The sequence below is a fragment of the Rutilus rutilus genome (assembly GCF_951802725.1).
Source record: "Rutilus rutilus genome assembly, chromosome: 15".
Classification (NCBI taxonomy): domain Eukaryota; kingdom Metazoa; phylum Chordata; class Actinopteri; order Cypriniformes; family Leuciscidae; genus Rutilus; species Rutilus rutilus.
The window spans coordinates 15630681-15657307 of record NC_140220.1 but is presented as its reverse complement, the minus strand read 5'-3'; the positions used below and the strand labels follow the sequence as shown (position 1 = coordinate 15657307).

The 26627-nt window shown below is 37.8% G+C and overlaps 1 protein-coding gene across 4 annotated transcripts in view; it reads left to right on the top strand.

Annotated features, from left to right (window-relative positions):
* LOC311304723 (RAC-alpha serine/threonine-protein kinase) overlaps positions 1–26627 on the top strand; it is a 66699-nt gene that overhangs the window by 1429 nt on the left and 38643 nt on the right. For all 4 annotated transcript variants that reach the window (XM_084431934.1, XM_084431933.1, XM_084431931.1 and 1 more), the window contains exons 2-10: positions 103–251; positions 17445–17573; positions 17832–17943; positions 18127–18253; positions 18417–18548; positions 18724–18789; positions 20500–20568; positions 20755–20880; positions 21046–21174. In XM_084431934.1, coding sequence (XP_084288060.1) covers positions 206–251; positions 17445–17573; positions 17832–17943; positions 18127–18253; positions 18417–18548; positions 18724–18789; positions 20500–20568; positions 20755–20880; positions 21046–21174 — 936 coding nt within the window. In that variant the 5' untranslated portion in view covers positions 103–205. The remainder of the gene's footprint in view (positions 1–102; positions 252–17444; positions 17574–17831; positions 17944–18126; positions 18254–18416; positions 18549–18723; positions 18790–20499; positions 20569–20754; positions 20881–21045; positions 21175–26627) is intronic.

Below are 26627 nucleotides of genomic sequence, written 5' to 3'. Positions count from 1 at the left end.
AGCTACATTAATATTAGCTTATGTGGATCAATAACTATTATGTCCCTATAGCTTAAAAAAAAAAAAAAAAAAAAAAAAAAAATTGTCTTCTGTTTCCTACAGACCACCTGTCCTGCTGAATGTCTAGACTGAAGACACCCACCACTTCCCACCTTCTGCCCCTGGTCCGAGTCAAAGGGACACAAGGGTTTTCTCTCCAGCCACAATGAGTGATGTTGCCATTGTGAAGGAAGGATGGCTACATAAGCGAGGTAAAGATTCTGTGAAGCTTTCCTCCAGTTTCAGAAATGATTCTTGTGAGAAACCAGAACAATTATTGTAAATTATTTCCATTGTTTCCATTATTACCATTAACCCTCTGATGGTTTACGGGGTCTTTTTGACCCCAAATGACTTTTGCTCAAATAAAAAAAAAAGTTCCCTTTGTCCAAATGGTATGAAACCTTCTACGGCTCTCAACACTTTCTAGATCTACAAAATTTTTTTTAAATTGGAATGATATCTGTTTTTATGTTAGCGTGACAAAAATTGTGACACTCGTGGTCTTCAGACCCCGCAATCAAAATCGACAAAATTCATCATCAAAATCAGAAACAACGCAGAACACATCGACAGAAATGGCACAAATAAAGTGGCACACTTCCACCAATGCAAAAAACATCCACAATGCTAAATTATATTGCTCACAACACGCGTGTACACACACACACACACACACACACACACATATAGAGGAATACATTTGAGACTATAAAAACTGTTCTCTTATCATTTGTCAAATAAAATCATCCAAAATGCAGTACCACCACAAAAATAAATTGGTGACACTGACACATTGAAAATGTGCACACACACACACACACACACACACACACACACACACACACACACACACACACACACACACACACACACACACACACACACACACACACACACACACACACACACACACACACACACACACATTTGTAAGGCTATAATTTGTCAAATAAAATCATCCAAAATGCAGAACCAACACAAATATAAAGTGGTGACACTGACACCGACAATGTGTACTCACACACTCTCTCTCTCACACACACACACACACACACACACACACACACACACACACACACACACACACACACACACACACACACACACACACACACACACACACGCACACACACGCATACACACACAGGAACATTTGTAAGGCTATAATTTGTCAAATAAAATCATCCAAAATGCAGAACCACTACAAATATAAAGTGGTGTGGTGACACTCGCACATCGACAATGTGTACTCACACACTCTCTCTCTCTTTATCTCTCAGACACACACACACACACACACACACACACACACACACACACACACACACACACACACACACACACACACACACACACACACACACACACACACACACACACACACACACACACACACAATTGTGTGTGTCTAGAATCTAGAATTAGATTAAAAATAAATGATTGAAATAAATGATAAAATCTTAAGACTCCAACATTTCTCTTTGTAACATTTTGTTCAGGTTTGATTCTAATCATAATGTAACATTATTGAAAAACTGGTTTTTTTTTTGGTACAAAAAAATGCTAAACTTTGACAAAAATATTTTATTTTTGTTATAATTGTGATTTGATAATATTTAGATATGAATCCAACTGAATCCAACTTGTGAAAAGATATCTTTCAGGTAGTCTAATAGCAAATAGCATATACTGGAGCTCTATAGCCATCTAGTGGTTAAAATTATTATTTTTTATTTTAAAACTGCATTTTCCAAAAAATGGGCAAAAATGTTACATTAAACCATTTAAAAATATCCATGTTATCCCCATGAATGAAAGCTAGAAATCTGGGTCTTTTATAAAGTGAATTTTACATCAAATGCTGTTTTTTTGTAAAAAGGCTATTTAAATATTTATTTATTTATTTATAGAAATTTAAAAAATATCATAAATTCTCCAAAAACTGCACAAATGTTGAGTAAAAACATTAACAAACAGAATAAAATTACATTTGTAAAAAAAAAAAAAACTATTATCTTGTTACAAAATTAAATGTTATTGTCTGGGGTCTCTAGAGACCCCAAAAAACTTGAGTGTAGACATAAATAAAGACCATCAGAGGGTTAAGTCAATCAAGTCACATTTATTTATGTAGCACTTTATTCATTACAGATTATTTCAAAGCAGATTAACAGTAATAATCAGGAAAAGGACAGATTTAAAAGGATAGTTCACCCAAAAAATAAAAAAGAATGAATTTCTTTCATCTGCTGAAGAATTTCAGTAACCAAACAGTTTATGTGCCCCACTGACTTACATAGTATTTTTTTTCTCATTCTATGGAAGTCAATAGCCGCTGTTCCACTGTCGGGCCAGTGTGAGCCAGGGCTTACAGCTTGCCGGGTGGGGCCAGTAGCCTCGGACCTCAAGCACAGAGCCCAAAATCAAGTTGCGAAACACTGTCAACCCAGTAGCCCCGCAGCGATGTCACACAACCACGTCATAGAACAACGTCAAACAACCCACAGTTTCACCAGCTGACTGAAAACTAGCTAGAAAATGAGCATGACAGAAGTGAACGTTTGGTCTTTACTTAAAGACTTAAAATTCCAGTATGAATATTTGATCAACGTTTTACAATAAAAAAGGTTACAATGATAGTAATTTATTCATTTGTGTCAAGAGTGCACATCAGTCATGCTGAATCAAACTGGTATTTACCATTTCAAATAAAACACATTAATCATATATGTTATGTCTATGTTCTTCAAGCAGTCTCCGGTATTTTCCATAAACGTGTATTTATTATCGCAGTGGTTATCATAAGTAGCCTTTAGCTATCAGAATCCCCATGAGATCGCAAGGAAGTTATTTCAAACACTCGCTGTCTGAAAGTGAGTTTTGAGCTGAAAATGGTTGAAAATGTCTTAAATGTTGGTAGCCTGATATAATATCATGGGAGATAAGCAGCGGTGTTGACCGTCTCCTGACTCAGGTAAACTCCGCCTCTGTTCATGACCACCCCTCAAGCCCCAGTTGTATTCGGCGGGCCAAAACCCCCTGGCCATTGGCCCAGAGGAAGTCCCGATGCAGCCCGATCAAGCCCTGGAAGTGACAGTGGAAACACGCTCTAGTACATTTTCTTTTGGCCCGACAGTGGAAACACGGCTAATGAGGCTGTTTGGTTACCCATATTCTTCAAAATATCTTCTTTTGTGTTCAGCAGAAGAAAGAAATTGATGACAGAATGTTCATTTTTGATAAACAATACCTTTAATGGTTTAAAGTTCTTAAATTTTGAAACAAATTCAATTTGAGTTGTAAAGCAGCTCTACAAAAGTGCCATTATTTAGCACAATGTTCATTTAATTTATTTCAATATCAATGTTGCAAAGTTCATCAATGATGAAACAAGCTCAACTCAACTGTGAAGTAGCTCTACAGTGGCATTATTCAGTACAAGTCTGTTCAATATTGTTTCAATTCAGTTCAAGAAAACAGTGTCACTGTTGCGAAGTTCATCAATTTTGAAACAAATTCGATTAAGCTATAGCAGCTCTACGGAAGACAATTGTGACTTTATCCAGCTCAATTAAGTTCAAGTGTTGTTCTCATCCAATACTGTCAGTGCAGTCAAATCAATAATAGGTTATGTTAGTTATCCAGAGGTGGTTATTGACTGTCAAACAATTATTTTCTGTATTTTTACTGTTCATTTTAATTGAATTACAGTCTAAATTTCTACATTAAAATTTCAACAAAGATGCACTTCTGTTATTGTTTCTGTAATTGGTACTTTTGTAGTGATTACTTAAGGTAATGTAGAATTTGTCAAAATGCAGCAACTTGATCAGACATTAATACAACATGCAAAAATATTATGCTATTGTTTTGGTGTTCGAACTGTGTAAATATCAAGCGAAACATGAATTTACAAATGACTAAAAAGCAAACATAAAGATGGTACTTTGTCTCATCATTTTAGAAGTCCACTACACACCACTGCCTGGTAGCACTTGCTTGTGTGTGTCAAAACTCAGCTCAGTGCCGCTCAAAACTGCTTCCACTTTGGGGTGTCTGTAGGCTATAGCGGGCATATTAAATTTATGTTTTATTCAGCACATGGCTAATATAATGATCTTTTATGCACATTATTTCAGTTGGAAATATGCAAGCTTTGTTTTGGAATGTCCAAAGTAACAATAGTGGCACATTTCATAAACCCAGCCACCTACTCACCTACAGTGAAAGCGCCCTAAATTGCAGTATTTAACATATATGTAATATATGTAACAACTGCAAAGCATCCAGTATGTAAACAATAGGATTTATACACTAAATCCAGCAGAAACTCCTGCACAATCTGCATATGTTTAAACACTCAAGACAGACATCACTACTTGAACTTTACAGCTGTTTGCACAGGATTTCTCAAATTTTGGATGCTCTTGACTACTCTCAACGCTTTCTACAATCCGCTGTCAATCCTACAATTCACTGTGCAAGTATGAAGCTCGACTCCTATAGGAATCAATTGAATGGACATTTTGCTCCTGTGTGCAAGTGTAAACGCACTGTCAATGAAAATGTAAAAGGCTGCGTGTTGCCTATAGCCATTACAAAAGGTGCCATTCTGCTTCATTTTAGCAGTGTTTATATTTTCCTACTTTTCTCATTTATTCAGTATTTTCAACATTAGCCAACATCATCATATCACGTTTTTCTCAAGTAAATTTTCCAACGGTACGTGTCAGTGAGAGGATATTACTGTTTTGCACTTTTCAAAGCATGGAAATTTTGAGTGCATGTCTGTCCTTGCAAACCACAGAGCATCAGAGTCATTGGGCCAAAGAGGCAGACATAACAGTGTGCAGGAAAAAAAGCCTGAGGGTGTGGCAAGCAGAAAACAGAAAAAAAGGGCTGAATATCAAGCCCTGAGGCACTCCGAGTGTTTGCTAGCCTCAGTTTGCCAGGGCCCATGAGGCATGGACTGCCGGACAGTGTAGGGCTGTGTGCTTCTGTAGGGAAGGTCATCCCAGGTCAGCTATGCAGACAGACACCACCCGTAATGGCACTCTAGGCCCAGATGAAAGCAGCTCTGCCTTTGCCTGGATTTATCCTGCTTAGTGTGGCGGCATGCTTGTTTTGCCCACAAGGGATTTGGGGAGTTATTTTTTCTCCAATGTGCAGGACGCTGTATTGAATATAATCTGTTGATGTTTCACAGATTTTTTTCTCTCTAATTTTTTTTTTTTTTGACATATGTGATTTGTTTGTTTTCAGATATGCTTGTCCTAAAGAGTTATTAATAATCCCCTTTACTAACTAACTTCTAACTAACTTCCTCTGCTCGTCCGTCTATAAACTTACTTGATGTCCTTAAGCAGAAGGAAGTCATTGAGTGCAAACTGTGGCCATGGAACATCTGGAACAGAACAATTTTCACACAAACTTGTTTATTATGTATACACGTATAGATACTTAGATCAAATGTTGCTAGTGAAGATTGATCTTTCTCAGAGGGGAACTTCTTGACTTTTACCTGTTGAAAGAATGTTTTGCTGATACATAAATCACATCTAATATCTTTATATTGGATTTTATTTTCGATTTTGAATCGCAGGGTTTTGCTTACTAAATAGGGTCTAAATATTCCACTGTGGGTTATCACCTTTATTTATATAGCGCTCTTTTACAATGCAGATTGTATCAAAGCAGCTTCACAGTGATAACATGAAAATAATACAAACAAAGTTTTTTTCTAGAAGAAAATTGCGTCATCGTCCACCTTAAGTAAGGCAGATCAATAATATTGTTGAATATTAAATGTCCCCAACTAAGCAAGCCAAAAGTCAAGGCAACAGTGGCAAGGAACCACAACTCCATCAGGTGACAGAATGGAGAAAAAAAAACTTGGGAGAACCCAGGCTCAGTAAGGGCCCAGTTCTCCTCTGGCCAACGAGCAAACAGTGTATGATTATGATCCAGGCAGCATTACAGGTCAGAAGTTAGATTGGATCAGAACATTCAGAATATTTATCCAGTTCCATCTGGTTGAAGGTCGGAGTCATCACGCCGGTATGGAGATGAGTTTGTTGAGGATCAGTGCTGATGGCTGTCGTGTCGATGAGGCCTTCACAGGGCTGGCACTTCAGGGATGCGTCATGGATGGGTCCAGGTGCAGGTCCACCATCTGATCTGGATACGGCCGGTATCCGGCTGACTTCAGTAAACAAGGAGGGACTGGTTGACACTTCAGAACTGGTTGACACTTCAGGACTGCGTTGTCATCGTGTCCAGGCACAGGTCCTTCATCTGATCTGGATATGACCTGGATCCGGCGGACTGCGGTAAACCTCGGATAAACAGAGAGACTAATTTTAGCGTAGACGCCATCCTTATGATGTAGCAAGTACATCAGGATTTATGGGGAGTCTTCCTGACCTAAACTATGCAGCCTAACATTGAATTATAGAAGTCTATAATGTGTTATGTGTATGCTAGGCCAAAGAGATGTGTTTTTAGTCTAGATTTGAACTGACAGTGTGTCTGCTTCCCAGACAATGTTAGGAAGATTGTTCCAAAGTTTTGGTGCTTTATAGGAAAAGGATCTACCGCCAGCAGTCTACTGTGATATTCTAGGTATTGTCAACTGGCCGGAATTTTGAGATCGCAATAGATGTGAAGGACTATAATGCGTTAAGAGCTTGCTCAAGTACTGGGGAGCTAAACCATTTAGTGCTTTGTAAGTGATAAGCATTATTTTAAAATTTATACAATGTTTAATAGGGAGCCAATGCAGTGTTGACAGAACCGGGCTAATATGGTCATATTCATTATTCATATTCATACATTCCTGGTTCTGATAAGAACTCTAGCTGCTGCATTTTGGACCAGCTGTAGTTTGTTTATTAGGCGTGCAGTGCAACCAATCATAATAGCATTACAATAATCTAGCCTTGATGTCATGAACGCATTAACTAATTGTTCTACATTTTTCATTGAGAGCATATGACGTAATTTAGATATATTTTTAAGATGAAAAAATCCGGTTTTACAGATACTAGATACCTGACTTTCAAATGAAAGATTGGTATCAAAGAGCACACCCAGGTTCCTAACCGACGACGAAGACTTGACAGAGCAGCCATCAAGTGTTAGACAGTATTCTAGATTATTATGTGAGGAAGTTTTTTGTTCAATAATTAGAATCTCTGTTTTTTTCAGAATTAAGTAGTAGGAAGATGCTAGTCATCCAGTTCTTTATATCAGCTATGCATTCCGTTAATTTTGTGAATTGATAAGTTTCATCAGGTTGTGAAGAAATATAGAGCTGCGTATCATCAGCATAACAGTGAAAACTAATGCCATGCTTCCTAATGATATCTCCCAAGGGTAGCATGTACAGAGTGAACAGCAACGGTCCTAGCACTGAGCCTTGTGGTACACCATACTGAACTTGTGATCAATAAGACATCTCTTAATACTTAATTACTGATACAAACTGATAACGGTCAGATAAGTATGATTTAAACCATGCTAATGCAATTCCACTAATGCCAACATAATTTTTGAGTCTATTTAAAAGAATGTTGTTGTTGATAGTGTCAAATGCAGCACTAAGATCGAGTAACACTAATAGAGAGATACAACCACGATCGGATGATAAGAGCAAATCATTTGTGACTCTAATGAGAGCTGTCTCAGTACTATGATACGGTCTAAATCCTGATTGAAAATCCTTGCAGATATCATTTCTTTCTAATAAGGAACATAGTTGTGAAGATAGTATCTTTGACAGAAAAGGTAGTTTTGAGATCGGCCTGTAATTGACTAATTCTGTAGGATCAAGTTGTGGTTTTAAAAAAAAAGCGGTTTAATCATAGCCAGCTTAAAAGTTTTTGGTACGTATCCTATTGACAAAGATGAATTAATGATATTAAGAAGAGGATCTATGACCTCTGGAATCATCTCTTTCAGTAGCTTAGTCGTATAGGGTCTAACATACATGTTGTCGATTTAGATGATTTAACGAGTTTAGAAAATTCTTCCTCTCCTATAGTAATGAATGAATCGAATTTTTCCTTAGGGAGACTACAATGCACTGCCTGATGCGATACTGTAGTAGACGGTTGCATAGTTATAATTTTCTCCCTGATATTATCAATCTTATAAGTGAAGAAGTTCATAAAGTCATTACTGCTGTGCTGCTTGGCAATGTCTGGGGTTGAAGCTTTATTTTTCGTTAGTTTAGCCACTGTTTCAAATAAATATCTAATAAATACCTCGCAATATCGAGTTCTTCTAAGCTACCTTGGATGCTGAGATGATGAAACTGATCCGGAAGATTATTAATAAAGCAATCTTTAGTGGCAGAAGTGATAGGTCTAATATTTGTAACACGGAGTCGGCTTTGCAGCCTTGGCTAAATGAAGTTACTCAAGACTAGATAATGATCTGAGATGTCATAGCTTTGCTGCAGAATTTCAACAGCATCAACATTGATTCCGTGTGATAATATTAGATCTAGAGTATGATTATGACAATGAGTAGGTTCTGACATGTGTTGTCTAACTCCAGTAGAGTTCAGAATGTCTTTAAATGCCAATCCCAATGCATCTTTTTCGTTATCTAAATGTATATTAAAATCACCAACAATTAGGACTTTATCTGCAGCCAGTACTAACTCTGATAGAAAGTCAGCAAATTCTTTGATAAAGTCTGTATGGTGCCCTGGTGGCCTGTATACAGTAGCCAGTACAAATCTCAAACGCGGTTTATCATTTACGCTATATATTGTTACATTAAGCACCAACACTTCAAAAGAATTATATTTGAAACTAGACTTCTTAGTAATTTTGAAAATATTACTATAAACGAGGTTCATGTTTATAACCGTAATCCTGGGGGGTGGACTCATTTAAAGTCATGAAATTGTTTGGTTTTAGCCAGGTTTCTGTCAAACACAGCACATCTAGGTTATGGTCTGTAATCATATCATTAACAATAAGTGCTTTTGAAGTAAGGGATCAAATATTCAGCAACCCAAGCTTTATCATTTGCTCATTTGTATTATATCTGTTTTTTATTTGTTTGGAAGTTTTTTTGTATGTCCTAATTTGGGGAACAGACACAGTCTCTATATGATGATATCTAGGTAAAAGAGTCTATGTGATGGGATTTATCTCACCTTTGTGATGTGAGATGGCTGGCAGTTGGTTGGTTTAGCCAGTCTGTCTGCTTCCTGACCTGAGCCCCAGTTCATGTTTGAGCTCTAAGACTATGTGCCATATTACTAGAGAGAAGAACAGAACCATCCCAGGAGGGATGAATACCATCTCTTTTCAACAGGTCAGGTCTGCCCCAAAAACTTTTCCAATTGTCTATGAATTCTATATTATTTTGCGGACACCACTTAGACAGCCAGCCATTGAGTGAGGACTATGGAAGCAAAATAATGGCAAATGTTTTTGAAACAAAAAGCCTGTTGAATTGCACTACTTGAAAAAAATAGGCAGGTCTTCGTTGCTGGTCTTCATCAACAACACGTGCTTTTGCACCACCTGCTGGTGGGGTTGACTAACAGCAGATGGAGAGTATGCTCGGCAATCTACTGCTTTTCATGCAGTTCCTGGATGTCAATGTTGAATTTACTGTCGAATTTGAACCCCTGAATTTGTGGAAGCGAATTTGCAAAGCGAAATAAAATGGACCGAAAAATGCCTGTTGAATAGGTTGTATTTTTAAACAGTTTGAATATTTTGGAAGTGAAATATTAAAGGTGAATATGGATTATTGCATTTTTTATAATGAAAACGTGTTTGAAATGTTTTTAATTGAAATATTCACATCTTAAATATTCAACCATGTTGAATTTCAGCCCATAAAAATGCAAGCCCTAAAAATACAATGCATTAAAATGCAAGCATGGTTAATGCAATGCCTATTTTTTTTTCAAGTAGTGCAATTCAACAGGCTTTTTGTTTCAAAAACATTTGCCATTATTTTGCTTCCATAGTGGACAATCTACTAAGTATCTCATCACTCCTGCGAACAGGCTGTGTTATATCCATAGCCTGTTTCTTTTAATGTTTGGATAGATCAACTTACAGCCTATTATATATATATAATTTTATATATTATATATAAATATATATTTTTTTATTTTAATTTTTTTTACTTTACTTATTATTATTATTATTATTATTATTATATTTTTAATGAACCAATCAAATTTGAAACTGAGAACTTTGCTGAGAACTGAACAGCCAGCGATTACAGTACATTTTTGTTATGGTTTTAGTGCAGATACTATAGTGATCTCAAATATCTGTTTCAGAGGTGAATGTTGTAAAATGTATATGAAGAGATTAGAGTTGTGCAATCTTACATAGAGACTGGACAATTATTTACAATGCATTCCAGCAAAGCATTTATTGTGTTGTGATACTGAAAATCATTTAGGTCCAGTGTCTCTCTAAAAAAAAAGAAAAAAAAAAAAGTATATATATATACAGTACCAGTCAAAAGTTTGGAAACACTACTATTTTTATTGCTTTTGCAAGAAGTCTCTTATGCTCATCAAGCCTGCAGTAAAAAAAAACAAAAAACAAACAAAAAAAAAAAACAGTAATATTATGAAATATTATTACAATTTAAAATAATGGTTCTCTTTTTTAATATACTTTAAAATGTAATTTATTTTTGTGATGCAAAGCTGAATTTTCATCAGCAAGTACTCCAGTCTTTGGTGTCTTATGATCCTTCAGAAATCATTCTAATATGATAATTTGATACTCAGTTATTATCAATGATGGAAACAGTTGTGCTGTTTAATATATTTTTTTGGAATACTTTTTTCAGGATTCATTGATGAGTAAAACGTTAACAGCATTTATTCATAAAAACAGCATTTATTCAAAATAAAAACATTTCTAACAATATAAATCGTTACCATCACCTTTTATCTATTTAACACATTCTTGTTGAATTAAAGTACTAATTTCTTTAAAAAAAAAAAATTATTGTTCCCAAACTTTTGAACGGTAGTGTATATTGTTACAAAAGATTTCTATTCTAAATAAATACAGTTCTTTTTAACTTTTTATTCATCAAATAATCCTGAAAAAAGTATCTCAGGTTATAAAAAAATATTAAGCAGCACAACTGTTTCCAACATTGATCATAAATCAGCATATTAGAATGATTTCTGAGGGATCATAAGACACCAAAGACCGGAGTACTTGCTGATGAAAATTCAGCTTTGCATCACAAAAATAAATTACATTTTAAAGTATATTAAAAAAGAGAACCATTATTTTAAATTGTAATAATATTTCATAATATTACTGTTTTTTTTTTTTTTTTTTACTGCAGGCTTGATGAGCATAAGAGACTTCTTTCAAAAGCATTAAAAATAGTAGTGTTTCCAAACTTTTGACTGGTACTGTATATATATATATATTGTAAAAAAATTGAATTCCAGGGGGCAAGTATTTCCTCTAAATAAAAAGGTTCTGTCACACACAGTTAAAAAACTGACACACTCCCTGGACGATCATGTGATATGATCTTACTGTGCATGTGTTTGTGTATGTCTATCAGTGCCGAAATGAGTCAGCAATAGCAGTAGCTCATTTTTAAACTGCTTGTGTGGCCATGCTATCTTTCATGTCGTTTCCTGTTTTCAAGAATCTGACACTTAGTTACCAGAAATCCCACTAGTGTGGTGACATTAAAATAAAAAAAAGACATAAGAAATTATAATACAACCATGACAATCAGTCATGACTTCTTACTGTTGTTTTTGTTTTTTGAGTAATCTTGTGCAGGTTTGTGTAGGTGACGACTACTCTCGAATGATTAATAATGTGAACTCTTGCCTTTGACAGAGACTGTCTTGCTCTTATTTGATCTTAGGTTTTTTTTTTTTTTCTAGTTGAGTTTGTGTGAACCTTATCTTGAGTGAGTTATTCAGAACTAAACAGCAGTTTCCTGTTTGTTTTGGTGGCTGATAAGCTGATCAAATAAAGAAAAATCTCATCTTTCTCTTTTATAAGGGTTCAGGGATGCCCCTTCACTTTACCTGAAAGTAGTGCTGGGTACTTCCCCAACAAGAAGAAATGGGCTAGCCGTAGGTGTGGACTTGCAATCTATGTGGTTAAAAGGAGAACAGCCAGTGACAGTTGTGCTGTAATTTGTGTAGTTTACAAGAATTTGTATATCGGTTATAGATAATGGCTGCCTGAGTGTCTGCATAAGAATAGAAATAGTACCACTTGACTTATTTGCTAATTGCTAACATCTAATACTGTACATATAACATTTATCATATCATCCTTTTTTTATTAAGATGACATGTATTGTGTAATAACTTTAATACCCTCTAAAATTGGTAACAGAATAAGAGTTATTCTTAAGTTGGTAATGGTACCAACTTAATGGTACCAAAAGTAATGGTAGTTAGAATAAGAGTTAAAGGTAGGGTAGGTAATCATGTTCAGAAACATTTTTTTTTATACTGGGTGAAATGGTCCTTCCATTCTGATAGTAGTCAATACATTATGTGTTCAGACAAAGGAATGAAAAAATCTGACCTCTGTAGCAGCTGTAGGACAGTAAAAACTCTGACCAATCACTGCCATTCGGTGCGAATGTAAAGAACCAATCAGATGCCTTCATGTCTCGTGCTGTCACTCACTCTCGCAACCATGGCTACCACCCCTGTTGATAGATCTGCCCATATGCGCGCGCACCCGTTTGATTTGAGGAGTGTAAGTCAAGAGATGCGCGGAACCTACGTAGAGTAAAATTATGGCAGAGAAAGAGCATTCAAAATTCAAAGCACCTGCATATTCAGTCAGCGAAGGCAAACAAGGCAAAAACTACTTCCTCGGACCCTGGTTGCCCGCACTCTTGAACGACCTCCTCTGCTTTGCCCTCAACCCCGGACCTGTCTTCGAACCGACGATGAGGTACTTGTCACCGGACTGTAATGTTAGTCCTCATCAGAGTCAACAATGCTTTCATCATGGAAACTCTTACATGTAAAACACGTATATGTTATGAATCTAACACGAAATTCACCTTCATCACAGTGTAACTGATGGTAATGGAAAAACGTGTATCAATGCAACCTGTTTTTAGCTTTGCCTTATAAATATAGCTTGTTAGCTATAAATATAGCTCGTTACCGAATCAAACAAAGTAGCCTATATTTTAAACTTTACCAGTATCGATATGCTAGCTTGATAGTGAGTACTAAAATAAATCTTATTTGTTTATATTTATAGTGATAAAGTTAGGTATTTTATTGCATGTGATTCTGACATGATGTCACTGTATTGCTCCTTCCTCTCCACTCGTCTCAGGTAAATAAATGCGTCTTCCAGCTGAGCCTGAGCGTTTGGCGTCGCGCGTTCATGTGTTTTGGGGGCGTGGCTTTGGAAGGAGCTCAGAAGGGAGGGGGTGGAGTGAATGGAAATAATGAGCTGTGTTTATTGCAGATTAAAAGGTCTACAGTCACTCGATTTTTATACTCTCTTTTTCAGAGCACTTACATTTTAATTATGTATTGGTAAATAAAGACAGTTTAAACAAATTTGAAAATATAAAATTTTATAAAAATCCTACCTACCCTACCTTTAAGAGGCCCAGACAAAATTTTACAGGTACCATGCCCGTTTAAGATATTTTAGCTTTCTAGACCCTTCAAATCTCAGTTCATTTCACATTTTGTAGAAGAAGTAAATAATTTTAGGGCTGTACAATATTGGAAAAAATGATAATGCAATATTTATTTATTTTTTATTGCAGTATGAAAAATAATTCACCAGATGACTTGAATAGCTCTATTTGGAAAGAATGAATCATCCTAGAATGATTGGGGTGATTTTGTGGGGGAGTGAATCTGCATAGAAAATAATAAACAAATTACAAACATAGATAAATACAATAGAACAAAGATACAAATTAAATAAACAGTACTTTTTGGTTTCAGGTTAGTCGATCAGTGTTCACTGTTCAGATACATACATTCAATAAATGTAAAATAACACTGCATAGTCTTATTGCATAGCATACTTCCAAACATACTACTGCATAGTAATTAAATAATAATAATATTCTTAATTATAATATAAATGATTCTTTATTACAACTACAAAAGTGATAATTAACTGACAATTCAATTTTCAAAGTCAAAAACTGTTTGCATGCATTTTTGCCAGCTATGATCTCTTCACCTTGATCCAGAGATATTCATGGATGGAGAACATATCAGTGTTACACGTATTCAGTTGTTTTTGTTCTTAATTTCTTTTAGGACTTTTCTTTTAGACTTTAGTCCATAGAAAGTCCATTTTAGTTTGCATTAGTCACAGGTGTTTCTTTGTCTTTGTTTCCCGCCACTCATTAGTTTCTATGGACACTGATTGTTCTCACAGCTGCTTGTCATTTAGTTCGAATCCTCTATGTATTTAAGTAGGTAGGACAGGTAGGAACCTGTTCACTCTCAGTTGTCGGTTGCTATTTGTGTTTTACGCACACACTGTTAAACCTCTGAGTTTATTTTATTACCTGTAGACTCTCATCTTCATCTTCTTAATCTTTGAGACATAACGACCAACCAAAGTAATGCAGCGAAACCGCTGTGATTGCCCCGAAGGGACTTTATTTTTTATTTACACGGAACAGTTCGGTCTTCACGCTGTCGCACTGACATGGATGAAGAAATCCTGAAATTGTTGTTTTGGATCAGGGCCAACTACCACCAGCCAGTAGACCTCCCAGACACCCAGGGACTAGACTGGAGGGAGGCCATCATCTGGTGTCTGGAGAGCGTCTACCCCTGATCCAGACTACAGCCAGACCCAGAGCCAAGCCCACCACCACCCTCGACCGCGGAGACTTCGCGACCGCCCTCCAAGATGAGTGAGCCAGAGCCTGAAGAGGAAGAGACAGTGCCGACCATCGCCCTAGAGCCGGTGCTCCAGAGTGAGCCTGACCAGGGGTGTGAGTCCACGACACCAGCGGCTGAGGGGATACTGGTAGAAGTGGACACACAGGACAGGCTGATTATCTGGATATGGAGGTACTGCTTCTTCATCATCACTGTTTCAAGATGGCAGTAAGACTGTATCATTGAATTGGAATTGCCGTTATTGATCACGTCAAGTTTACCTCTGTCACCTTCACCGCAAAGCTCAGCCTGTCCTTCAGCCCTGTCTCTGCTGGATTCCGAAGACTGTAGCCCTTCGTCTTCCCCGGAAACGCCTTGCTTCGACGTGAAGCCTCAGGTCATGCAACCACCAGCCTCGTCCGATTGAGAGGATCCTGTGGCTCTGGCTTCGGCTTCTGATCCCTTTGCTCCACCTCGGCCCGTCGACCTGTCGGCTCCTCATTGGCTCCTCCCACCGTCGGCTCCCCCGGAGACCCTCGACCTTGAGGCCCTACCGGGTTCCCTCATCCCACTGGCTTCCCCTTGGTAAGTCCTCCACCCCTACGGCTCCAGCAGGTTCCTCCTTCCCTCCGGCACCGCTTCAGTCCTTTATCACACTGGCTCCGCCTCAGTCCTCGGGCACTCTGGCTCTGCCTCATACGCTCGTCGCCATGAGTCTAGTCTCCAGTGCCAGCAATGCCGCTTTGTATCATCGGCTCTCCGTCTGCGCCCTGGGATCCTTGTCATCCTACCATCACTTCACCATCCCTTCACCATCTCCTGTCACTATCCCTTCACCATCTACTGTCACCATCCCTTCGCCATCTACTGTCAACATCCCTTCGCCATATCCTGTCACCATCCCTACACCATCTCCTGTCACCCCATCCCTTCACCATCTACTGTCACCATCCCTTCCCCATATCCTGTCACCATCCCTTCACCATCTACTGTCACCATCCCATTCGCCATCTCCTGTCACCATCCCTTCACCATCTACTGTCATCATCCCTTTGCTATCTCCTGTCACCATCCTTTCACCATCTACTGTCACCATCCCTTCACCATCTCCTGTCACCCCATCCGTTCAACATCCCTTCGCCATCTCCTGTCACCATCCCTTCGCCATCTCCTGTCACTATCCTTTCACCATCTCCTGTCACCATCCCTTCGCCATCTCCTGTCACCATCCTTTCACCATCTACTGTCACCATCCCTTCACCATCTACTGTCACCATCCCTTCGCCATCTCCTGTCACCATCTACTGTCACCATCCCTTCACCATTTCCTGTCACTATCCTTTCACCATCTGTCACCATACCTTTGCCATCTCCTGTCACCATCCCTTCGCCATCTCCTCGTCCTCCTCCTAAGCCTCCTCCTTCTCCTCTCCATGCTGCGAGGTCACGCCTTCCAGGAGGGAGCGTTCTGTGACACGTATTCAGATGTGTTTTTTCTTAGTTTCGTTTTCATGGACTTTTAGTTTGTATTAATTACTCACCCTCATGTTGTTCCAACCCCGTAAGACCTTCGTTCATCTACGGAACACAGATTAAGATATGTTTTGTGAAATCCGAGAGGTTTCTGAACCAGCCTTAGGCAGCAACGTCATTGCAACTTTCAAAGCCCAGAAAGGTAGTAAATATATTGTTTAAATAGTCCATGTGACTACAGTGGTTCAACCTTAATGTTATAAAGTAACGAGAATACTTTTTGTGTGCAAAAGAATAAACTAAAATAATGACTTTATTCAGCAATCTCTTCACGTTATGACTTCTCTCTCCTACGCTGTTTACGTTGTAAACACAGTGCATCGCTTCTGGGTTCTACGTCAGAACGCCTGCTCATTATTGGCCAGCTCCTGCATCATCAGTACATGCATGCTTCGTGGTGCTCATGTGACCAGCTTTGGCCAATAATGAGCCGCCGTTCTGGTGTAGAATCCAGTGCGCTGCACTGTATTTACAACTAAATAAGAAATGTAGAGAATTTAGATGGAGTATAAAATGTGACACCACTGAACATGTAAACTTCCTAAAGTATTTCATGTAAACTGCACAGATATTTATTGTATACTCGACCGTTTGAAAGTTTGGGGTCAGTAAGAATTGAACAATTATTAAACAAGGATGCGTTTAATTGATAAAAATGAACAGTAAAGACATTTAAAATTTTACAAAAGATTTGTATTGCAAATGATGCTAAAAAGTACATTACATATATATATTTTTTATTATAATCATATTTCACAATATTGCTGTTTTTCCTGCATTTTCGATCAAATAAATGCAGCCCTGGTGAGCATAAGAGGCTTTTGAACAGTAATGTATTTTTTATCATATATATCACAGAGATTTTTCATTACTGTTTATGCCTCCATTTTATACATGGCTTCATAATATCATATTATTGTTTATGTATTATGTTTGGAAGCTTTTTGTTAAAGATGTTCAACTGATCTAACTTTACTGTCTCTATTTTTAGGAGAATATATAAAGACATGGAGACCAAGATACTTTTTACTCAAGAGTGACGGAACTTTTATTGGGTACAAAGAGCGACCGCAAGATATTGACCAGCTGGAAACTCCACTCAATAACTTCTCTGTGGCACGTAGGTATCCATTTTGTTTTAACAGTTTACCGGGGAGAATTTACTGGTTAACAAGAATCTCTCTCTCTCTCTCTCTCTCTCTCTTTCTCTCTCTCTCTCTCTCTCTCTCTCTCTCTCTCTCTCTCTCTCTCTCTCTCTCTCTCTCTCTCACTTTGCCTTTTTTGTTTGTATCTGGTCCCTTTTGCATCCTTCCCTAACCCCACTTAAGAACCCCAAAATGACCAAAATGCACATACTTTTTTTCTCTCTCTCTCTCAGAATGTCAGCTGATGAAGACGGAGCGACCAAAGACAAACACTTTTATTATTCGGTGCCTGCAGTGGACTACTGTTATTGAACGCACTTTTCATGTTGAGACTCCAGAAGAAAGGTTGGTTTGTCATATTCATGAGCAAACAGTATGCAGTATAGTTCATTTACCGTATAAACTGTTTTGCTTAAATTCATGATAGCACTCCTCAAGTTCCCTAAAGTAAGTTTTTTTAATCTCTCATTGCACAAAAGAAAGCAGTAAAAGAAAAGTTATCCTGTGTGATTTTCTTGTTTTCTGCAGAGAGGAGTGGACGAAGGCCATCCAGGCTGTGGCAGATAGTCTACAGAAGCAGGAGGAAGAGAGAATGGACTCTTCACCTGATCCCATGGACATGGAGATGTACCTGTCCAAACCTCGCCTTAAAGTGGTAGGATAACAGCTGAAATGTTAGGCCTAAATCCCTGTAAAGGCCCAAAATCTGTGTAAAATAAATGTTTCTTTTTTTTTATCTAAGATTTGATTTTTAAAATGATTAATTGGATATTCATTTAAAGCTGTATTTCTCAAAGACTTTTCTTTATGTTGTGCAGACAATGCATGACTTTGAATACCTTAAACTCTTGGGGAAAGGCACTTTTGGGAAGGTCATACTGGTGAAGGAGAAAGCCACAGGCAAATACTACGCTATGAAAATTCTCAAGAAGGATGTGATAGTAGCAAAAGTATGTCCTTCACTTTTATTTTTACTTTTTATTTCAGTAAATTGAAACATTGCATTGTGTGTTCACCTGTACATTTTTTTTTGTTTCCTTTTGACAAGTTCTAATTATACATAAATTGTAATTACTGTATATAAGAAGTTCTAACAAGTTATTTTCTTTACTTATTTATTTGTAGGATGAGGTTGCACACACACTTACTGAAAACCGGGTCCTCCAGAACTCCAAACACCCTTTCTTAACGGTAAGCTGATATTATCAAAGTAAAAACATTTTAGAATTAGTGGTTTATACACTAGTAAATGTAATTTACGGTACATTCCATACAATCAATAAAATCTCTATCGACAGGACATTTTGGCATTAGGGTTTTTGTTTGTTTGTTTTTTACCTCAGAACGTAATTTTTTAACTCTTAAAAATTTGAGGTTGCAATACCACACTTATAAAAGAAATAAACTGAGCCAGAGTTCCAGGTTTTAAAATCAGAAAACGCTCAAATCTTTTGGCTATACTTTTAAAACTGAGACTGCCTGGCATCCGAACGCAAGATACCATGACAGCATTTGAGTTTGTCGTCATTTATGATGGAGGAAAAAAGAGCCACAGATTCTTCTGCAATTGCAGCAACTTCCAGTTGCTTTATCGCAAATGTTTTATGCAATATTCAAATTTTAAGCAACTTTAAATGGAAACATAGCTACTGAAAATGAATATAATATTGCTTTGAACATTCCTTCAAGGCCTGCAGATTATAAAAACAGAAACAATTATAGACCTTTAAAATAATACACTATATCTACTCAAAATTGTGGCAACAGATTACAAGCAATATTATTAATTAAATTCAACAAATAAGAATTGAGTTAGAATTAATCAAATTAATTCCTTAAAAGTCAACCATTTAAAATGAATAATTGCAAATTGCACACAAAACATTAAGAAAAATTAAAACAAAAGACGTCAAAGATGAATTGAGAACTTTTTTTTTTTTTTGCCAACATTGAAGACACCAGATGATAATGAGCAGAATTAATGAAGGAAAGAGAAACACAAGAACTACAACTGACTGAAATTAAATCAACTGAAAAGACATTAAGGGCCCTATTTTAACGGTCTGAAACGCAACTATCAAACGTGAAACGCAAGTAACTTTGTGGGCGGATCTTGGGCGCTGTTGCTATTGGCGGGATAAATGGCTCTTGCACCCGACGCAAATCTAAAATGGGTTGGTCTGAAGTAGCTACATTACACATAGGTGTGGTTTGGGCGTAACATGCAATAAATCAATCAGAGCGTCATCTCACATTTCCTTTAAAAGCAGGCGTACTTGTTCCATGGTGGATTGCTATTATTATAATGGCGGAATGTCTTGCCACTATTGGTAAAACAGGTATATAGGGCCCTACATCTCTTTTATTACTAACCAGACTAACTTTATTTCTGCCAATCATCTAAAGAAGTTCTTATTGAGAATTAACAGAGGTTTAGATGTTGATGTTTTATTGAAAAATGTTGGTCACCATTATGGTGATCAGTGTTTCCTTTAGTTGGGCAGTTTGACTCTTGACTTTATATTTGAGTGTCTGGTCTTTGTAATAGTGTTTACCAAAACACATAATTTGTTACAAAGGACTCCATGAAATAAGATGATCAGGTGATATAGTTTTCAGCATCATAAAATAGAATAATTCACTAATCTTATCACTGACCAAAAGTAACAATTTGATATCGATAGATTTTCACCAATATTATTTTGTTGGCACAAATCAGACATTCTGAATTTTGATTTTTAAATACACTGCAGAAAAAAAAAAAAAAAAAATATATATTTTTTTTTTTTGGACACACACATACAGAATCAGCATATGAATCTCAAAAATTCTTTGTGTTCAATGTTCAAAAATGATGTGCTTTAGCAAAATTATGCTCCTAATGTCACCTCTGTGTTGCAGGGTCTGAAGTATTCTTTCCAGACTCATGACCGATTATGTTTTGTTATGGAGTATGCAAATGGAGGAGAGGTGAGCTCTTGTAAAGGTGAAGTTTAGCAATCACTGTTCATTAAAATTAACCAAATAAATATTTTCTTTTAATTTCATTTAACAATCAAATGTTTATTCAAATAATGTGTGTATTAATTATAATAAATTTTACCCCAGAAGATTCACAATTCACAAAGCATCTTTATATTTGTTCTTATATCACAGCTTTTCTTTCATTTATCGCGAGATCGTGTTTTTTCGGAAGAGAGAGCAAAGTTTTATGGGGCAGAGATCGTCTCAGCCCTGGATTACCTTCATTCCGAGAGAAACGTGGTTTATAGAGACCTAAAGGTGAGATAGAAATATAGTAGAAAATTAAAAAAATTACAAATTCCATACAATATGACTGATAAATGTTTGAAATGACAGAAAGTGTATTTAGTGTAATGCTACTTGTTGCATCACTAAACATACAGTATATGTCACATTATAAAGAATATAATTATTCTGTGGTAGTTGGAGAACCTGATGCTGGATAAAGATGGCCATATAAAGATCACAGATTTTGGCCTGTGTAAGGAAGGAATTACAGATGGAGCAACAATGAAGACATTCTGTGGTACACCAGAGTATCTTGCTCCAGAGGTAATAAAACATTCAATGAAAGAGATGTGAAACAAGTTCCATGAACTAGTAGTTAGCAAATATACATTATTCTAATAATAAATGAACGGCGAACAGAAAAGGAAATCCAGGGAGGATTATCCTCAGGATTGCAAGTTTATGTCCTGCAATTCTGACTTTTGTCTCTCAGAATTGTGATATAAACTTGCAACTATGAGTTATAAAATCTGAATTGGGAGATATAAACCCTAAATTGCGAGAACAAAGTCAGAATTGTGAGATACAAATATTTTAGATTTAAATGTTACCTATGTAAAATTATATAGATATAAATATAATTTCAAGTTGTGACAGGACTAATCATTATGTCCCCTATGAACTGCATGTAAATATTATGTAGATCTATTGTTTACATCAAATTCATGCTTTAATAGTAGACTAATCATCAGAGGTTTCATCAGCCCAGTCTGTCCATTTAAAGGGTTAGTTCACCCAAAAATGAAAATTCTGTCAGTAATTACTCACCCTCATGTTGTTCCAACCCCGTAAGACTTTCGTTCATCTTCGGAACACAAATTAAGATATTTCTGATTAAATCTGAGAGCTCGATCACTCCTCCATAGGCTTCTAAGACACTATAACTTGCTGGCCCAGAAAATGTATTAAAGACATCGTTAATATAGTCCAAGTGACTCCAGTGGCTCAATCTTAAGTCACCACGTATCACACACATGACCAGCGTCGCCCAATAGTGAGCCTACGTGGTGACGTGCAACACAGACGCGCTACGCTTAAACACTACGTGAAAAGACTCGAGGGCCAGAGAGAAGGAAATGAAAAGTGGAATAAAGTCGTTATTTTTGTTTGTTTTTGCGCACAAAAAGTATTCTCGTCGCTTTAAAAACTTAAGATTGAGCCACTGGAGTCACTTGGACTATATTAACGATGTCTTTAATACATTTTCTGGGCCAGCAAGTTATAGTGTCTTAGAAGCCTTTGGAGGAGTGATCGAGCTCTCAGATTTAATCAAAAATATCTTAATTTGTGTTCCGAAGATGAACGAAAGTCTTACGGGGTTGGAACAACATGAGGGTGAGTAATTACTGACAGAATTTTCATTTTTGGGTGAACTAACCCTTTAATGGCTTGCAACCATAAAGTCTTCGACTCTTTGACCACAGTCTTCCATAAAAATGAAGACCATCTTTTTTTGCATCCCGATTCTGACATCCAACGGCACAATACTTTTCTTTCCATTTTATTCCGTGGATCTCACCCGTTTTCCTCCACTTGTTACCACTGTTTAGCTGCCACCACAATGTGGGCGCAGCTGCAAGAGACGTAACTTTGACGTTTGCTCCCAAATGGTCTATTTTCTGGCTTGTAAGTCTGCTTCCAGGAGTTCTGAGGAAAGTGTGGGATGACAGAGTGAGGCTCTCTGGTGGAGCTCTTGATTAGATCTGCTCTTTCATCAGAGATTACAGAGACCATTTTGCATGCAAGAGCCACTTCTAGCAGGAGGCTCTACGCTTCTAAGTTCAGACAATCGTTACATCTGGAGGGTGTTCCTATAGCGTCAGCATCTCATTCCCTACTCAGGGACCCATGGTTACATACGTAACTGAGACATTTTGGTACTATTAATGGGTACGTTTCCCGAAAGCATCGTTAGCCAACTATGGTCGCAAGTTCCGTCGTTATCAGCATAGTTCAACGAATCAGTGTTTCCCGAAACCATCGTTCCAACGAACATTCGCAAACAGCATTGCAAAGTTGTGTGGTTGAAACGACAGCTCTCGAGCTGTGGTTATAAGCATAGTTATAGATTGCATGACACGTGGACTTAATAAATCCTTATCTTGAGCAAAATAAGTAAGATGACATTCACTACAACCTGTGTCTTTTGTTTAGAATACATACAAATGTCATTTACGTCTTTGAGTTTGTCAAGAAATGTTAAAGCAACGTTTTTGAAGACTGCGCATGTGCAAACATGCTCTAGTACATAAGAACGAGGCTATGATTGAATCTGGAAATAAAGCGAAATAACTGAGAAAAATTAGAAATAGTCCTCAGATGCCATGTCTGTAATTTATATCAAAACGTCTAGCATTAATTCGATCTCAAACAGTTTCATTAAAATAATTTATTACTCCACCACGTGCGTGACGTCATAAACCAACGTGGTTGAACGACCACTTTGCGACAATATGGTTTCGGGCGTGACTAGCTAGTTGATTGCTTCAACGATGCATCGTACTATGGTAGTGAAGCATCGAGTTACGTCGTTGTACGGGAAACTATAACCAGGGCTATAACAGGACATTTCAATTTTAAAACCACACATTGTCACTTTACCTAAATAAATTAACTACTGCTAATAGAATCAAATAAAATAAATGTAAATAATGAAGTCATATTCATAACTTGTTAGAAAATAGAATAATTCAAAACAAATGATCAACTAAATCTGAAGTAACAAAGCTCCATAGAAATAAAGGACCTTAAAGTAAACAAAAAAATAAAAATAAAATTATAACAGTAGATTTGCGAAGAACTTGACCTGTACTGTAGCTCTGTTATCATCCCTCCAACATTTTGGCTTCAACCAAGTGTATAGACTTTTCCTATGTGCCTATCTTATTTCTGAATTTACTGCTTGTTGATCATTTTACTATCAAACAAATGCTAACAATCTATAGCATTGTTTATCCTCTGCTATTTGGTTGCCTGGATAATTGTGTTATGAGAATCAGACACCTCTAAAAGAAGACACTAAAATGAAATCTTTTTTGCAAACCTTGCAGATTTCCATATCACCGCATGATGAACGCTAAAAGAAATGGCTTTGGTAACCCTTTCTTTTACAGTCCCCTAATTACTAGGTATTTACCTGGTAAATATATGGTAAGTTATAGTTGGTTATTGGTAATTACCACAGGTAACAAGTATGTAAATGCAGAGAAACTACAAACTAATTACTAGGTATTTACCTGGTAAATATATGGTAAGTTATAGTTGGTTATTGGTAATTACCACAGGTAACAAGTATGTAAATGCAGAGAAACTACAAACTAACTACTAAGTATTTACCTGGTAAGCATATGGTAAATTATAGTATTTTAGTGTGTATTTACTTAAGGTGATTAGTATGCAATTACAGAGAAACTACCAGGGAAAAAAACACCACTGTTAAATATCAACTCAACAAAGTACTGTGTACTTGTTACCTGTTTAGGTTGGTAATAACTCCGATTTAATTGTGTACTTCCTCAGAATGTAGGCAGACTATATTTAGAAACACCTGCAGTATTACCCATCAATTCAAGTTAGGTTTGTAGTTATCCTAGGGTTATGTTGGTAACAGTCCATGTTTATTTATTACTATCTTGAAATTAAGACGTAGTTTCCAATAAATTACCTTGTCTTACATAGTTGTTGTTCATTGCTACACCCATTTATAGAGGGTTTATCAAATAATTTACCTTACACTTACCTGGTAACTACCCCGCAGGAACAGTTTTCCCTAATGTCATGGCACATCTTAAATACTGGGTATGTTCTTGCAAATGTTTTTACAATTTACTCAGTAAGTAAAGTGCAACTCTACTGTAAAATGAAGCCTTGTTTATTTCCATGGTATTACCGGAATTGTACCATATAACTTGATCATTCCCTTTTCCATATAGTCACAATTTTTTACCTCATATGTCCTGCAACGTTACCAAGGAAAACATGACAATTTACTCAGTAAGTAAAGTGAAACTGTACTGTAAAATGAAGCCTTGTTTATTTCCATGGTATTACCGGAATTGTACCATATAACCTGATCATTCCCCTTTTCCATATAGTCACAATTTTTTACCTCATATGTCCTGCAACGTTACCAAGGAAAACATGACAATTTACTCAGTAAGTAAAGTGAAACTGTACTGTAAAAGGAAGCCTTGTTTATTTCCATGGTATTACCAGACTCTTACCACATCCTTTGCTACTGCTTAAACATTTTTGAAATCACAAACTTTTACCGTGTGTTCTGCAACTTAACTAAAACATTCCAGCCTGGTCTCATTGTTAATACGTAGTATTAACACATAATTTTCAAAGATAGAAAACTACATAGGCAACAGTTATGAAGAAAAACAACATAACTGCGTAAGAACTTACGCTTGGGGGAAAGTCTCTTTCCGCGAGATACTGAAGCCAAAAATTATCCTTAATTTTTATATAATGCAAAACGCGTTGCAGCAGCATACAGACATAGGCGAGGCAGCTCGTGCGCCTATTGGCTGCCCTGCGGCAACTGCAGCAGCCTATCGAGAAGGCCCTCTTGACACCTTGACCAATGGGGGTGCTTCGCGCCCATTTGCATAGCGTCCCGCCGAAATAGGCGTGGCCTAGGGCTATAAATATAGCGTCGAGAGGCTGGTTCACTGATTTTCATCTCTTCAGCGGAGCTCACGCATCGCTGGACCCTGAGAGAAGCTGCGCCGTCTGAGGAAGCCTTTCAGCGGGACGAGTCTGCATCGAAGCCGCTGGCCACGCCGCCTTCTGCTGACATTCCTGCTGCGCTATCCGGTGCATTATATCCTTTCATTGCTAGTGTGTGGTCGCCCCGCGACTCACACTTTTCTCTCTAAAAGAGCCGAGCGTCTTTTTTAAGATGCCTCGCACCTTCTGTGGCTCATGCAGAGCCCCTCTCAGCGACGGGGACCGCCATGTTATTTGCGTTTCCTGCCTGGGAGAAGATCACGTAGCTCTCGCGCTCGCTGACGGCGGATGCCCTCATTGCGAGCTGATGTCTATGGCGACTCTGAGGACTCGCATAGCACAGTTTCACGAGTCTGCACCCCAGCCCGCTGCGCTGCCGCGCCGTAAGAAGTGCCGCGCTCAGCGAGGCCCTGAACCTCCTCCCACTGAGGCAAGCTCGCCGGTTTGCCCGCCAGCTTCACCGCCCGCTTCACTCAAGTCGATCACCCCCGGACAACGGCCGCTGTCTGCCGCCGTTTCTGTCGCGGATGAATCTGATGATGTGGAAATTGCGGAGGAGGACAGCTTCTCTATCCTAGCATCAGGCAGTGAGGATTATCTGAGCTCTGTGGATCTCGCACCCCCTGCCCGTGAGTCGTCTGGGAAACGGGCCAGCATTGAGTCAGAGCTGACGCGTCTGCTCTCTCAGGCCGTTGAGAGCCTCGGCCTCGAGTGGTCGACGCCCGTAGAGCCAGCACACAACCGACTGGATGGCTGTTTTCTTAAAAGGGGCCGTGTTGCAACACCGTCTAGACCCGCGCCGTTTCTTCCTGAGCTTCACGAAGAACTCGCGAAATCCTGGTCTGCACCCTTTTCAGCCAGAGTTAAAACTTCTGTTTCTGCAGCATTCTCCGTTGTTGATGATGCTAAAAACAGAGGATACCAGTCTCTCCCTGCAGTAGAGGAAGCTGTAGCCGATCATCTTTGCCCGCCCTCCGCTGGAC